The sequence below is a fragment of the Mustela lutreola genome, chromosome 10 (genome assembly GCF_030435805.1).
Source record: "Mustela lutreola isolate mMusLut2 chromosome 10, mMusLut2.pri, whole genome shotgun sequence".
In the NCBI taxonomy this organism is placed as follows: domain Eukaryota; kingdom Metazoa; phylum Chordata; class Mammalia; order Carnivora; family Mustelidae; genus Mustela; species Mustela lutreola.
Window position 1 is genome coordinate 50890285 of NC_081299.1, and position 16111 is coordinate 50906395.

Below are 16111 nucleotides of genomic sequence, written 5' to 3' on the forward strand. Positions count from 1 at the left end.
CCCAAGTAATATTGAGCACCAACTATATCTCAAATACTGTAATTATTTTAAGATCAAAGAGCTAAGTATTAAACAAAAATATACTTACTGTATATCCAACAGGAGTTTCAAGAGGAGTATTTTGTTTTTGTTGGCAACTAACATGATAAAAAGTAAAAAGCAAATGATGGTGGTCAGTTAAAGTAGCAGGGAGTTTAACCTTGATTTCTTCATGAAAATCAGGAGACCTTCATACAAACAAAACAAAACAAAACAAAACAGATCAATAGTGAGTAATTTGTTCAAAATAAGTAATTATTCCATTGGTATATTTGAGTAATTTTTAAATTAATTTCAGGACTCATGCTTAATTTTTCTTCTAGTATAAAGTATTTTTCTCTATTCCCAAACTTTAAGTAACTAACTCTTATTTCCAGTTGAGGAAGCTGCCTCTGTTTCTGAAATTTCTCATCCCATTTTTATCAATGGGCTGGTTAGTCCTACTATTTTAAAATTCATTATTAATCACCACCATGATGCCAAGATCTTTATTAGATTGGAAATTATATAAAAGAGCAGACTAGGCAAAACTTTCTACACTCTGATACACATTACATAGAAAAAATAATAAGAGTCTTTTATAAGTAAATATTTTAAAGCCATTCCATAAATTTTTTTTACTATTATAGGAGTGCAGCTTCATGTTAAAGATTAATATCTTTTTATAAAAGAAAAAAACAAGTACCTCTAGACAACTTAGTATCAAGTTGGGCTCTCTATGGAATATTTTGTATCAATTAAAGAAGTAGATGTTAACAAAACATAAACTAATGTACTAACAGCTCAAAAAAAAGAAACAAACAGAAAAGAAAAAAATCAGGGAACACCTACAAAATGCATTTGTCGCACAGTTTAGAAGTGTCCCAGCCACTGTTAAGAATACAACCAGTATCATATTTGATCAAACCAATGGCATTTTCACCTCAATATCCATTGAGAGTGGTCCCTAGGACCATTTTTATAGAAGTATTGCTGCTCTTTATGGTATAGACTTAAAAAGGATAGAACTTCAGCATTCCAATCTTCCATATTCAGTTAGTATCTCTTAGAATTATATTCAATGAAAATTCATCCAAACCATATGGCTCCAACTAATTAAAAGTGAAGGCTATTCCACAAATTAGGAGCTCTTTATCCTCTGATGCTAGTAAGTCTAATATCGTTCCATTTCAAATAAGCCTCAAAAACACTAACAACTAACTGTAGATCTGATCACAAAAAATATTAGGTAGATGAGGTTTTTAATACCTACAAGAAAGATAATTAATGCTAGCCATTTGAGAATTTGATGATTCTGGTGAAGAGAAAATGCTATGCATCTTATTACTGATCTCACTAATCATCACTGAATTATGAGACAGTTGAATTTACTAACAATGTTAGATAGTATTGTCATTTTAATTCTACTAATGCAGAGAATAGCAAAAATAAAGATATATCCACAAATTGAAATACTTCAAGAAATTACTTCCCTTTTTATCAGTATCTTTCCTGGTACTGAATGTTTTAGTTCATTTTTTTTTTTTTTCGGAAATCATACTAGGTGGAGGCTTTTATGAAAAATCAAGCATCTATGTGTTATTCATCAACAAGTACTTTTAATTGTTCACCCTTATGCTAAGCACTGTGCTATTTTTGTGGTGGTTTTACAGATAAACATGAAAAAATAATTACCCTCAAAAAATATATAATTTAGTAGAAATAGATCAATAGCAATGCTATAAAGCAGGGGTTGGCAAACTATGACCCATAGTACAAATCCAGGCCATAGCCTGGCTTTGTATAGCCCACAAACTAAGAATGATTTTTGTAAGTTGTTAAAAAAAATAAAAATAAAAAGAATAACATTTGACTTGAAATATTACATAGAATTCCAATTTCAGTATCCATAAATAAAATTGTATTGGAAGACAGCCATGCCCATTCATTTGTGACTTTACTGATTGTCTATGGCTGTTTTTGCACTATAACAGCAGGGCTGAGTAATTGCAACAGAGACCATATTGCCTACAAGCCCTAAAACAAACCTACTAGGTCCTCTGCAGAAAAAGTTTGCCAACCCCTGCTATAGAGCATATAAGGTTAAGTGCTTCAGGAAGAGAGCTGAACAGATTATTTCCAGTTTTGGATCAGGGAATTGTGTTTAGGAAGACTATATGACATGGGCCTTAGAGAATGAATAGGAGTTCAATCAGTACAGGGAATCGGTATTATAATAAAAAAAGAGATCCAAGAAAGGCCCAGAAACAGAACAGTACAGGATATGTTTGGTAATCAGGCAAAAAGAAAATCATCAAGATGTAAAAGATATTAGAGAAAAGAAGAAGGAAAGCAAGGATGTTTTAAATTCTGAGTCAAAGGAACTGGAAAAATTGTGGTACCATTAATAAATAGAGTCGGACAGAGATACAGTCCAGAAGAGAATCACGGAAAAACATATGGATATTGAGAAGTCAGCAGGGCACCCTGAACATCCCAATAGACCACTAAAAAATATATGTCTGCATCTCACAAAGGTTATGACAGAAAATAAAGAGCTGGGAACAATCCACATAAAGATAAAAGTAGTAGCATTTTCACTGACTGTAACTCTGAGAAATACAAAAAAGATTATTAACAGAGAGTAAAGTATAGAAAAAGAAGGTTATGGGTGAAACTTTAGTGTTTTGCATGGAATGTCTATACTCAAAAAAAAAAAAAAAAAAAAAAGGAAAGAAAGAAAAATCAGAGTAATTACCAAAAACAAAAAACAAAAACAAAACAAAACCTGTCCACAGAGATGGGAGGAAACAAAGAGTGACATAAAGTAGGGTGAGAAAGAATAAAGTTTTAAGGAGGGCAAGGAAAAACCATGCTATACAACAACAAGGAAGAGAGACCTTTGTTTTGTTTTTCAGGAGACTTATGCTTTTTTTTACAGTAAGAGATGGAGCCAGGGAAGCAGACAAGAGAAGGGTTAAGTGATGGAGTCACACTCTGAAGAGCAAGAATGAGACTGGAGGAAAGCAGAGGGAAAAGACACTAAGCCAGGTGTGCATCCCAACTGCCCTTGAACCAAAAGAAAAGGCAGATCCATGCAGAGATCATCAGAGGTAAAGAGTAGACAAAGTGGATTGTTCTCAAGTTGGATGATCTCAATCCACTTACTAAAGTAGGAATGCTAAGAGTAAGGCAAACAGAGAATAAGTAGGAGCTAGAGAAAGGAAAAGAAAGGCTTAAAATACATCCTGCCAAAAGACAGAGAGTAAAAAAAGCGATGACAAGATTACCAAAGATTGGTGGGGCTGAAAAGAAGATGAAATAAAATAAAATGAATTCCTGGAGCCTGATTATATGGATAAAATGACGTCAATTTGTCATCATCTTGATGGTAGAATTTTGTGATTTTTCTCCAATAGCATTCAATAATCAAAAAAAAAAGAAAAGAAAAGAAAGTAAGCAGAGATGAAAAGTTATCCAAAATTAAAACTTTCTGAAAGAAGTAAATTGGAAAGGTCCTAAGTCAAAGGATTATTGGATTTTGGGAATACTACCAATGTAACTGACTAATGGCTATAAGCTTAGTAAAGAGTTAAGTAAAACTACAAAGTGTCCAGGAAAAAATAACAGGGAAAGTCCAAAGGACCAGAGGCCACAATGATAATCAATAACCATATAATAAAAATGAAAGGGTCAGAGAATTTGATATGAAAGATGTTTTGTGTATAAAGTCTTGTATTTGATGTCTATGGAAAATATGCATCTACAGGTTGAAAATTATAACTCTGATGTCAGCTGTCTCGAATTTGCACATTCAGTGCAGCAAAGCATTTGGTAAACACACTAACGTGAGTGCTAACAATGCCACTGAGAAGTGAGTAACTTTGAAAGAAATATTTGAATTCAGTACCTGTTATGATATACTACGGCTGTATAGGCTTCCTTTGAAAATTCTGAACAGCTAGATTTACCAAAGATTACCTGTAACAAATAACAGCATGTTGAAACTTTGTTGTAATAAATGCTGGATGTTCAAATCTATGTAAGAATTTGTCTGATTTAATAACTACTGGAGAACAATGGGCAAAATCAGCCCAATGAAGAACAATGTGCCTACTGACGCTCATTAATAAATTCAATTGCTTAGTTGTAAATTTCTTTTCAACTCTAGACCCATCTGACATTTAAACATTCGTAAAGTTTCTACCCATTATATTATCTTTTTCTTAAAGAAGGTGAAGAATTCATTTTAAAATCTGGATGTAAAATATCATTTGGAATTTATGTAAGAAATATGGTTTTAGAATGGTAGTATATATCTACTATACAAATTAGTGGCTTCTCCACTAAAACAGTAATCATTCTGTAAATCAAATATAAATTATTTATAAATAATATTTAAAATTCCTATTTTAGGTCAAGCTATGTATCCTTTGCTTCTAGTATTCCTTATAAGCTACTCTATAAAGAAGGAGGAGCACCATTCTCATATTCTTTCTTACATATTAAAAAAAAAAAAACCACCACAACAAAAAAAAAATACAATACAATTGGAGAAGGATTAGAGGTAAAATAATTCAGCCTTGTATATCTGCCTCTTGATTTCTAATAGCAATATCATAGTTAATTAGGACAGCTGATTAGAGAAATGGCTTATGATTCCTATGTGACAGTAAGGCTTGCAATGTTATCTAGCCATAAGTTAAACTCTTACGTTTGGCCAGCCATCACTACATATGCAGAAATAAGTACATGGACATGTTATCACACCTCCATCAACACAGCTGGTAAAAGAACTCAAACTTTATATCTTAAACAAAGGGATTAATTAGTACCATCCATAAATAAAAAGAACATATTAACAGATAATTCTGTTTCTTTTTCTAACAGTTCCAGCAGGTCCTTTTATTTTAAGGGTGTGTAAAGGTACAATAATTATGACTCTCCTAAATACATCTACTTTCATCAATTTGCTAAGAATACATTACCAGGTTTTTATAAAATGTTGTTCCAATGCCAAAACTTGAAGTTTATGATTTTATCATATCAATGTTATACGATCAAGAAATTATCTTAGGATCCATTTGAGTAGTCCTTATTTTTTAAAAAATTAAGCAAAGACAACGTGTCTATGTTTCTATACTTTCAACCAGCCACTAGGATAAACATAAAAGCATTATATTTTCATATGACTAATAATACACAAGCAAAAGAATTGCAGTACCTTTTTTCCTCCTGAGAAATTATCATTTTTCACAAAGTATCTCATTTAGTTTCATAACACAAATGATTAAAAAGTAGAAAGTGTTCCCTTTTTTGACCATTTGACAGGTATTTTTAACCATCCACCCATACAGACTGAGCATCATTTCTGTGCCAAGCACTATGACAAGCATCAAGATACAATCATGAAAAAAAAAAAAAAAAAAAAAAAGATACAATCATGACATGGCCCCTGCCCTCAAGGAGCTCACAATCTAGTAGACAAGATGAAGAAATAATCATATAATCTTAAGGTGATAAGGCCCAGAAAAGAAATGAGAAGATGCTATGGTAGCACCAAAAGAGGGAGTGGTCTAACTGCCAATGTGGCTGGATGCAGCTGGAAATCTGTAGAGGAGGCCATATATATGCTAAGATAAGGAAGAGTTTATTAGGCAAACAATAATAGATTATCTTACATATACTACATTTGCATTAGCTCATCCATGTGGCAATTCACATAACAAATCACCGATTTTCACAATCCAATCCCTTTTCATCAACTGCAATAGTACATTCATTCCTTTAGCAGAAATAAAAAACTAATAAAGAACATGAAATGCTAATTCCAAACTGCAAAAATAAATCCTACATTTATGAACAAATATTTATTTAGCATGTATGATATACAAAGATCTGAAACAGCTGCCGTAGATAGAAGAATACAAAGATGAATAATTTGTGTCTGTTGCTGTCGAGATCTATAAATTCTGATTAAATGGACACAATAGGAAAAGAGAAAATACACAGCTTTCTCAGTAAGTAGAAAATCACAACTTGATTTAATGACTGACACAGAAAGCTAAAATAAAACTCTGTTAACAATGCACCTATTCTTAAGCTCATTTTCATTCCCCTATTCTCAGAGGCAGAACATCTACAGTGACAGTTGTGCTCCTACTCCATATGTTACTAACTTTAGTTGAGCCTGAAAATCTACTTTCATGGAACTTGTATGTATTTCTCAGAATGTGCATTAATGTCCCACAAATCCTAAATGACAATCTGGGCAATCAAGAATCTCCCCAGTCTGGCCTCAATCTAGTATTTCTGACTTATCTTACATCCCGCTGGCTCACTGGTAACTCACCACTATACCGAATGTTGAAGGACATTCTCCAACTGGAGAGAGCTGCTTTCTTTCCCCACTGTCTAAGACCCAATGCCATTTACATTTACCACCTTCGGTTTTAGTTCAGATATACCTCCTCCAGGTGATACCTGCCTATTACCTCAGCAAGGCACTCTCTCCTACTACTGTACATCAATGCCTTTGAATCCCCATAGCAATCTTCTAATACTTAGCAAATACCTTGGTTCCCAATATTGACTGCAAAATGTAATCCCTTGGGAAGATTTAAAAATACTGATACATGATTAGTTCCCACCCCCAGATATTATAATTTAACTGGAGTAAGATTCAGTCTGAGCACTGGTATTTTTAAAAGCTCCCTAGGTTAGGTATAATACACACCATTAGCAGGATTTCTTAACAAACATGGGGGAAACCACACATATTAGAATCATGTGGGGAACACTTTCCAACCTACACCACAACCTCATACGTTTCATTCTAAAGGAGAAGAATCAGAATCACAGATGACGAGAATAGAAAAAAAAAAAAATTGTGCTTTCTTAGAGTACCCTAGGTGATTCTGTTCTGGTCCTCTCTTGAAAGTCACTATTTTAGAATTTTATGTGTTTATCTATATCCTCTAGGTTATGTGTTTTATTCATCTTTGTATCTCTGGAAGTGACTAGCATATACCAAGTCCTCAATAATTAAGACTTGAATATGGATGTATTGAATCACTATATTATACACTTGAAACTAGTATTGCACTGTATATTAACTAACTGAAATTTAAATAAAAACTTCAAAAAGACTTCAAAAAGTAAAGACTTCAAAAAGTAAACTTGTATTATCTCTACAGGAAGTAATACGGTTAGAAACTTGATTTACAAGATCATACTAATTTCCAGTTTAGAACTGCCAACTAAGTAATACAACAGCAACAACAATAACAAAAAAGTCTATTTGAACCATATATGAAGAACAGGAAAAGTAAAGAAAATTTCTTACCGGCATGGCATTGCTTGGATCCTCCCCATACATGAATTGTACTTTCACTGTAATATTTCTTGCAGAACCTTGACGATTGGCAAAATTGAGACTCTGAGGGTATATGTAGAGAAGATTTCTGTGAAGGCAACAGTATACATGATAGTGAATATATATATCTAAAACTGGTATGTACAACTGCATGCCACAAAAGAAAAGATGGAATAAACACTTTTTGCTAGCCCCTAAGCTATTTTCACATCCAATCATTCAAAATAGCCATCAAATATACCCCAATTTTGCAGATGAACTGAAGCCCAGAAAACTTAAGTGAGGTTCACATACAACTAGTAAGCAGCAAAGCTGAAATCAGAATATAAGTCGGTCAGTCTTAAAAACACAAGTTCTTTATTCTACAAGAGGATTCTGGGAAATAAATGAGTATGGACTAAACCATTACTAAGAAATTAACTGCAGGGGCACCTGGGTGGCTCAGTCGGTTAAGTGGCCAACTCTTGATTTTTGGCTCAGGTTATGATGTCAGGGTCATGGGATAAAGCCCCACCTCCACACTCAGTGGGGAGTCTGCTTGAGATTCTCTCTTTCTCTCTCTTTTTTCCCCTCTGCCCCTCCCCCTCTGCCGCATGTGCTTGTTCTCCTCTAAAATAAATAAATCTTTTTTTTTAAGTTAATAATGTATTATGTTAGTTCCTCCAAGCAGATATAAAGTGGATGACAGTTACAGATGAAACTTTTATATAAATATCAAGGATTTAAGAGGTGTAACATTCCACAGTATATGTTCAAAAACACATATGACAATATGCTAGGTGTAACAGTATTTTGTAGTTGCTATAAGATAATCACATATTAGGGGCGCCTGGGTGGCTCAGTGGGCTAAGCCTCTGCCTTCAGCTCGGGTCATGATCCCAGCGTCCTGGGATGGAGCCCCGCATCCTGCTCTCTGCTCAGCAGGGGCCTGCTTCTCCTTCTCCCTCTGCCTGTCTCTCTGCCTACTTGTGATCTCTGTCTGTCAAGTAAATAAATAAAATCTTAAAAAAAAAAAAAAAGATAATCACAGATTAGTCTGCATTTATTTTACTTCACGTCCAGTTCAAGATCATGCATCTCACACAACTTTAATAGTCCCTAATGCCACCACAGAGAAGATAAATAATTCAAGAAAAGACACCAAAAGAGAGGGCTCAAAAAATAAAAAGGAAAAGATACAGAATGAGAATTACTTACTGAAGACTAGTGCTGAGAGCTGATGAGCAAGACTTCAAGTATAATAAAGCCCTGCTAAGCAACTGATGAAGCAATGAAAATAGAGGTCAAAATTTTCTGGAATATGATAGGGCAATACAGAAATTCTACATAAACACAACCTCTGACCTAAGAAACATGCCTCTAGTCTAAGGAGAAAACTACGCACATTTACAAATGGATATGTTCAAAAAATTCACTACATTTTTTTGTAGTAAAGAATAATTACAAATAATTGTGAAGAAATATAATGTTCACCAGCACAGTTCCAGTTAATTAATTTGGCATATTAATAAGAAGAAATACTATGGAGTCTAAAAATGACAATATGCAGCAATGTTACTGATGTAGAGATACCCAGCATGTTAGGTGAAGAAAAACAGCAGGTTCCACAGCAGAATGTATAGTGGCGTATACTACCTATGGAAATAATAGCTGAAAATTTCCCTAACCTTGAGAAGGAAACAGACATCCAGATTCAGGAAGCCCAGACAGTTCCAAAAAATATGAACACAAAAAGACTCACACCAAGCCCTATCATAACAAAAATTTAACAATTAAAAAAGGAGAGAATCCTAAAAGTGGGAAGAGAAAAACAACTTGTTACACATAAGGGAATCCCAATAAGACTGTCAGCAGACCATTTAGCAGAAAATTTGCAAGTCAGAAACCAGTGGTAAGATATTTTCAAAGTGCTGAAAGAAAAAACTTTCGGGGCGCCTGGGTGGCTCAGTGGGTTAAGCCTCTGCCTTCTGCTCAGGTCATGGTCTCAGGGTCCTGGGATCAAGCCCTGCATCAGGCTCTCTGCTCAGCAGGGAGCTCCCCCCCCCACCCGCCCACCGCCTGCCTCTCTGCCCACGTGTGATCTTTGTCTATCAAATAAATAAATAAAATCTTAAAAACAAAAAACTTTCATTCAAAGACACTATCCCCAAGAAAGTTATCATTCAGAAGTAAAGCAGAGACAGAATTTTCCAGACAGGCAAAAGCTAAAGCAGCTTATCATCACTAAACTAGCCTAACAAGAACTTAAAGGGAGTTCTTTAAGCTGGAATTAAAAAAAAAAAAAAAAAAAAAAAAAAAGTTTTAATTTGTAACAAGAAAACATGAAAGAATAAATTTTACTGGAAAGATAAATATATAGTAAAAGTAGCAGATTCATCAATTATAAAGCTAATATGAAGGTTAAAAGACAAAAGTAGTAAAAAGATAATAGTTAAGGACACGAGATAAAAAGATGTAAAACACAACATCAAAAACAGAAAACATGGGGCGCCTGGGTGGCTCAGTGGGTTAGGCCGCTGCCTTCGGCTCAGGTCATGATCTCAGGATCTCAGGAAAATGTTTTGGTTTTTTTGTTTTTTGTTTTAAAAAAAACAAAACAAAACAGAAAACATGAGGGATGGGATTAAAAGGAAGAGCCTTTTTTTTTTTTTTTAAGATTTTATTCATTTATTTGACAGAGAGAGATCACAAGTAGGCAGAGAGAGAGGAAGGGAAGCAGGCCCCCTGCTGAGCAGAGAGCCCGATGTGAGGACTCGATCCCAGGACCCTGAGATCATGACCTGAGCCGAAGGCAGGGGCTTAACCCACTGAGCCACCCAGGCGCCCAGATGCCCAAAAAGGAAGAACCTTAAAACTCTATCAAACTTGTTACTGACTTAAAATACATTGTTCTAGATACAAGTTGTTATGTGCAAGCCTCAAGGTAACCACAAAGCAAAAACCTATGGTGGATACACAAAATATCTTTTTTTAAAAAAAGGAAAGAAAGAAAGGGGTAAAAGGATATTCATGGTTAACGGTGAAGGCTCTAGTTCCTTTTCTACACTTTTCCATTTTTTTTTTTTTTTTACAGTGAGAACACATGACCTTTATAATTAGATAAAACAATAAAGTAAAATTTCTATGGGGGGAGGACAGAGATGTATAACAATAAGCATACAATCTAAAAATCACTAAAGACATGCAGAAGAGTCAGTTGTAGTCCAAACAGTCAAAAAAGAAAAAGGCAAATATGGAAATGTTATAACTCCTCAGTTTCCTAATCAAAAGAACTAAGGAGCAAAGAAGGCTATGACCGACTAACCACTGAAGTCATCAAATAAAATTTGCACATGAAATATTTATTGACTCCACACACCAAACATTAGGTACCATGTTACTGCCCATAAACAGACCACTTCACAATAATGTTGTGTTGTGAGAGAGGTATGCAGAAGTTATGGGAAGAAGAGATCCTAGGTTGGCTGTGGGGAAATCTTTTCACCTTCTACCTTTGCAATATATTTACTGAAGAAATGGGGCTATTTTTGTGTAATTTTTCTAGAGGCTAGAATTTACTGATCGCATCCCTGTAGTGACATTTAACACATTCCTCTATGTTTTCTATAAATTTAGAGCTGGATCTAGAGCTTTGGTCATATTTAGGTTTGAGGGTCTTTTGGCAAGATCATTTCATAAATGGTACTGTATCCTTCTATCAGAAGAAAAATGTCTGGTTGTTCCTCTTTTTGAGCAGTTAGCAGATGGTGATCAATGTTTAAATCTATTAGCCCCATTAAGGGTTGCCAAAAGATAATAATTCCAGCAGTCCTCCTTTATTTAATAGCTGGATTATCTCTATGAAGAGTATTTTTCCTCATCTATTATTTGCTTAGATAGTGGGCCATTGTATGAGACACAGGAATAAATGTTTTCTTTTCTATTATTTTCCAGTTTTCAAAATAAGCAGTTGGTGGATTAAAATCTTCTAAGAGAAACTAGTTCTTATCTTTAGCATCATCTATAAACTCATGGACCAAAGATATTAATGAGTTTTAATACACTGTGGTTATTATCTTCACTGATGTTCAAACTGTCCTATCTTTGGCAAATGAAAAGGCAATTCAAACTGGCTTGTAAATCCTTGTCATTCAAGGATTCATATACTCTTTGATGACTTCTTGCTATCTGCTATATAGCAAGATGTTCTAAGTTCTTCTTTTTTTTTTTTTAAAGGTTATTTATTTATTTATTTGACAGAGAGAGAGAGATCACAAGTAGGCAGAGAGGCAGGCAGAGAGAGAGGAAGGGAAGCAGGCTCCCTGCTGAGCAGAGAGCCCGATGTGAGGACTCGATCCCAGGACCCTGAGATCATGACCTGAGCTGAAGGCAGCGGCTTAACCCACTGAGCCACTCAGGCGCCCTGTTCTAAGTTCTTCTTAAGTAGTTTCTCCCAGGACCCAGAATCAGCCCTTTCTCCAAGGAGCTTTGGTTCTCTGAATGAGAAATGTTTTTCCAAGCTAAAATCTGGGCACTCATTACTCACTGTTCCTAGGTCACTTAAGTAGAAAGAGTGAGGGGAAAATGTTTTGGGTTTTTTAAAAAAGATGTATTTATTTGAGAGAGAGAGAGAAAGAGAGAGACTGAAGAGGGGAAGAGCAGAGTCTTAAGCCAACTCTGTGCTGAGCATGGAGCCCAATGTAGGGCTCAATCTCACAATCTTGAGATCAAAACCTGAGCCAAAACCAAGAGACAGATAATGCTTAAGTAACTGCAATACCCAAGCATCCCGAGGGAAACACTTTTAAAAAGCATTCTGAGTACATACTGATATTGCAAATTCCAATTCAAGACACCAAGGTTTTTATTTAACCCTTTCTATCTTCCATCTACCTATCATTTTTCTTGTGCTGAGAATCATTCTGAAAGATCTAAACTATGAGAGAATTAGAATCTCACATAATTATTTATGTGTGCTATTCCAAGAATGGAGTCTTAAGGAACTCCAAGATACTGTGGCCATCCAGCAGGGGATGAGACTGTCAAGAAGACTGAGAAGGAACCCAGAGAGAAGTAGAAAACCATGAGAGTGCAGTGACATGGAGGACAAGAAAAAAACAATGTAAGAAGAATTAAACAGTTAAGGGATGCCTGGAGGGCTTAGCTGGCTAAGGTTGGACTTGAGCTGAGTTCAGCTCTTCATCTCAGGGTGATGAGTTTATGCCCCCTGGTGGGCTCCATGCCTGGTGTGGCGTTTACTTAAAAAAAGAAAAAAAAGAAGAAGAATTAAACAGTTAAATGCCAAACACCAATCAGGGGCCAAATGAGGTAAGAAATGAAAAAGATCAACTGGACTTCGCAACGTGAAAGTTACTGATAACATTGGGCTGAAAACACATAAAAGTAGGTTTAAGAACAGGAAGTTGTTAAGAAAAATAAAAATGTGAAATTCTGAAATGTATAGCTATAAAGAAGAGAAAGATTATTCAACAGTTGGGAGATAGAATATAGGGATTTTGTAAGCTTTTTAAAATTGGACAGCTTTGAGTTTGATTAAATGATAATGAAAAGAATCCAGCTGACAGTTTGCATACATTAGAACAAGTAAAGATTCTTGAAATAGTAGGAGAGAATGGGATCCAAAGTACACGATAACAGATTGCCCTTTATTATGTTTGTAATTCCTCATTGTAACAAATATTTGCTGAATATGCAGTGTGCTAGATACTAAGAATATAGAGATAGATGACAAAGTTCTTGACTTCACTAGCCGGAGGGAGAACTGGACGAGCAAATAATTATAATGTGGTATGGTAGGTGCTACGATAGAATGTCACTGGAGCTCACAGGAGGAACTGAGGCTGAAGAATCTGCCCATACATTTCAATTAAAAAACTGTACATAGAATAGACCTGCAGAACACACAGAAAAGCAAAACACACTATGCTGTCCCCCACACCTCAAAACCTCTACATTGTCATTACTGCTGTCTAAGTTTTGTGGACATGGACATGACTGGACTCTTCACATCTTTCAAGTCTCAAAAAACCTAACCTTAACTTCCACCCACCATCACATCCCTTTGTTACTTCATTCACAGTTATTTTTTAAAGGTTTTATTTATTTGACAGAGATCACAAGTAGGCAGAGAGGCAGGCAGAGGGAGGGGGGCAAGCGAGCTCCCTGCTGAGCAGAAAGCTCTATGCAGGGTTGATCCCAGGATACTGAGACGGTGACCTGAGCTTTAAACATTATCTATAAGAAATGCTTGATTTCCAAAACCGTTTTTTAAAAAAGATTTTATTTATTTATTTGACAGATCACAAGTAGGCAGAGAGGCCGGCAGAGAGAGAGAGAGGAGGAAGCAGGTCTCCGCTGAGCAGAGGGCCCAATGTGGGGCTTGATCCCAGGACCCCAGGATCATGACCTGAGCCGAAGGCAGAGGCTTTAGCCCACTGAGCCACCCAGGTGCCCCTATAAAACTGTTTTAAATTCAACTTGTTTCTGAAGGTAAAAGGCATAAAACTGAATCCAGATTCTTTTCCATTTGACTACTAACTCCACTAATAACTTCCCACTAGTAAGTCTTTACCTTGCATTTGTAACACTTCGGAAGAACTACAAATTAGCAGTGACAGGGTAGACTGATGAAGTGTTGAGATAGCACTTAGCCATTCAGGGAAAAAAGATGAATTCATATTTCACCCCCTCCTCAAAATAAATTCCAGATTAGACAAAGGTTTAAATAATACAAATAAAGCCATGAAATTATTAGAAAAGCTTTAAAGACAGCCTATTTTATATGTAAAAAAGGCGTTTCTGAGCATGAGCCACAAAAATTATAAAAGACAAATTTTAAAGGCTCCGTAGAGCAGGTGATATAAACAGGTGGAAGACAAATGACAAATTGGAAAAACAGTATTTGTTACATACAAGATAAAGAGTTAGTATCCATAACATGTAAATAATTCCCTTAATTAGTCAAAAAGAAACAAACAAAAAGGGGAGGAGGAGTTTGGACAGAAGGGACTTACATAATACCTAGGTAATTCATGAAGAGAGCAAAGCAGATGGCCAGGAAAATAAACTAGATGTATTTGCCTGTTAGATTAACCGATATTTAGGGGGCATCTGGGTGGCTCAGTTGGTTAAGCATTGGATTCTTGATTTTGGCTCAGGTCATGATCTCTAGGTTATAAGGTCAAGCCCCATGCTCAGCGGGGAGTCTGCTTGAGATTCTCTCTCTCCATCTGCTTGTGCCCCCTCCCCTTACTCCCATACATGGGCATGCTCTCTTTCTCAATAAATAAATAAATAAATAAATCCTTTTCTAAAAAGATTTATTGATATTTTTTGTTTTTCTCATTCAAAGCATCAGTAAAAATTCGTGGGGAAAGGGGCGCCTGGGTGGCTCAGTGGATGAAAGCCTCTGCCTTCAGCTCAGGTCATGATCCCAGGTTCTGGGATGGAGCCCCGCATCAGGCTCTATGCTCAGCCGGAAGCCTGCTTCCTCCTCTCTCTCTGCCTGCTTGTGATCTCTGTCAAATACATAAACAAAATCTTAAAAAAAAAAATTTCATGGGAAAAGAGGAATTCTAATTATTCTTGGAAGGGATATAAAATGGCACTATGCTTCGGAAGGATAATCCAACATGAGAAATCACCCACAGCTACTCACCTAAAGGATCTAGTATGAGAGACCACAAAATGTTAATAGTGTAGAGTTGGAATTTTTTTTTCCTTTTTTTTCTTAAGATTTTGTTTGTTTATTTATTTGGAGAAAAGAGAGCATGAGAATGACTGGGGTAAGGGACAGAGAGAAAATCTCAAGCAGACTCCCCAGTGAGTGCAGAGCCCTACATGGGGCTCCCTCCCTGTGCGGCTGGATCCCACAACCCTGAGATCATAACACCAGCTGAAATCAACAGCTGGTAGTTTAACTGACTGAGCCACCCAGTTGCCCCTAGGATTTTTTTTTTTAAGTTTCAGAAGTATCTGGGTTTCCACAATAAATACTTTCAGCATAGATATTTAGTATTTATCAAAAGTGAACATGAAGAAAAAAGTAAGATACATGAAATAATTTCTTCAAAGGTTACTGATCTTCTGGATCTGCAGTGTCCACTAATAGTCTAATGAGACTACTAAGCTTTTGATGTGTGCCTATTCTAATGGAGATTGCTGAAAGTATGAAAACACACCAGATTTGGAAGATTTAGTATGAAAAAAAGAATATAAAATACATAATTAATGTTTTTATATTGATCACACATTGAAATAATTTTTGATACCCTGGATTAAGTATAATATACTATTAAAATGAATTTCACTTCTTACTTTTTACTTTTTTTTCACATATACAGGTCACACTGTATTTCCACTGGACAGGGCCTGTTCTGGACCAAGAGAGGATAGGGAAGCCAATGTATTTATCTGGCATTATTCTTCACTTCAGTTAATATAAATATTTCTACCTTTAAATGGGTTTCTCTCATGAAGTTACTTTTAGAATCTATCTACCAAACATTAAATCAAAAACAAATGATCACATTTTAAAAGGAGAAATTAAAAGGGATACTATACTCAAAAGATCCCAATGTCTTGTGTTTTATTTGGAAGTCACATATCCAGATTACACAACCTGGGGGAGGACAAAGGACTTTGCTTTGCTTAACTTAAATAAGACTTCTACATGTTCTAAAATTCCATGAAGCTAAAAAGTTTTGTATATTAGTTCCT

General features: G+C 35.6%; 1 protein-coding gene across 10 annotated transcripts in view; it reads right to left on the reverse strand.

Annotated features, from left to right (window-relative positions):
- DOCK7 (dedicator of cytokinesis 7) overlaps window positions 1-16111 on the reverse strand; it is a 218452-nt gene that overhangs the window by 97559 nt on the left and 104782 nt on the right. For 9 of the 10 annotated variants that reach the window (XM_059137858.1, XM_059137856.1, XM_059137859.1 and 6 more), the window contains exons 15-17: window positions 7364-7481; window positions 3929-3999; window positions 89-227 (exon numbers count right to left, since the gene is read on the reverse strand). In XM_059137858.1, coding sequence (XP_058993841.1) covers window positions 89-227; window positions 3929-3999; window positions 7364-7481 — 328 coding nt within the window. Of the gene's footprint in view, window positions 1-88; window positions 228-3928; window positions 4000-7363; window positions 7482-16111 lie in introns of those variants that run through there. The other variant, XM_059137865.1, reaches the window with a different exon arrangement.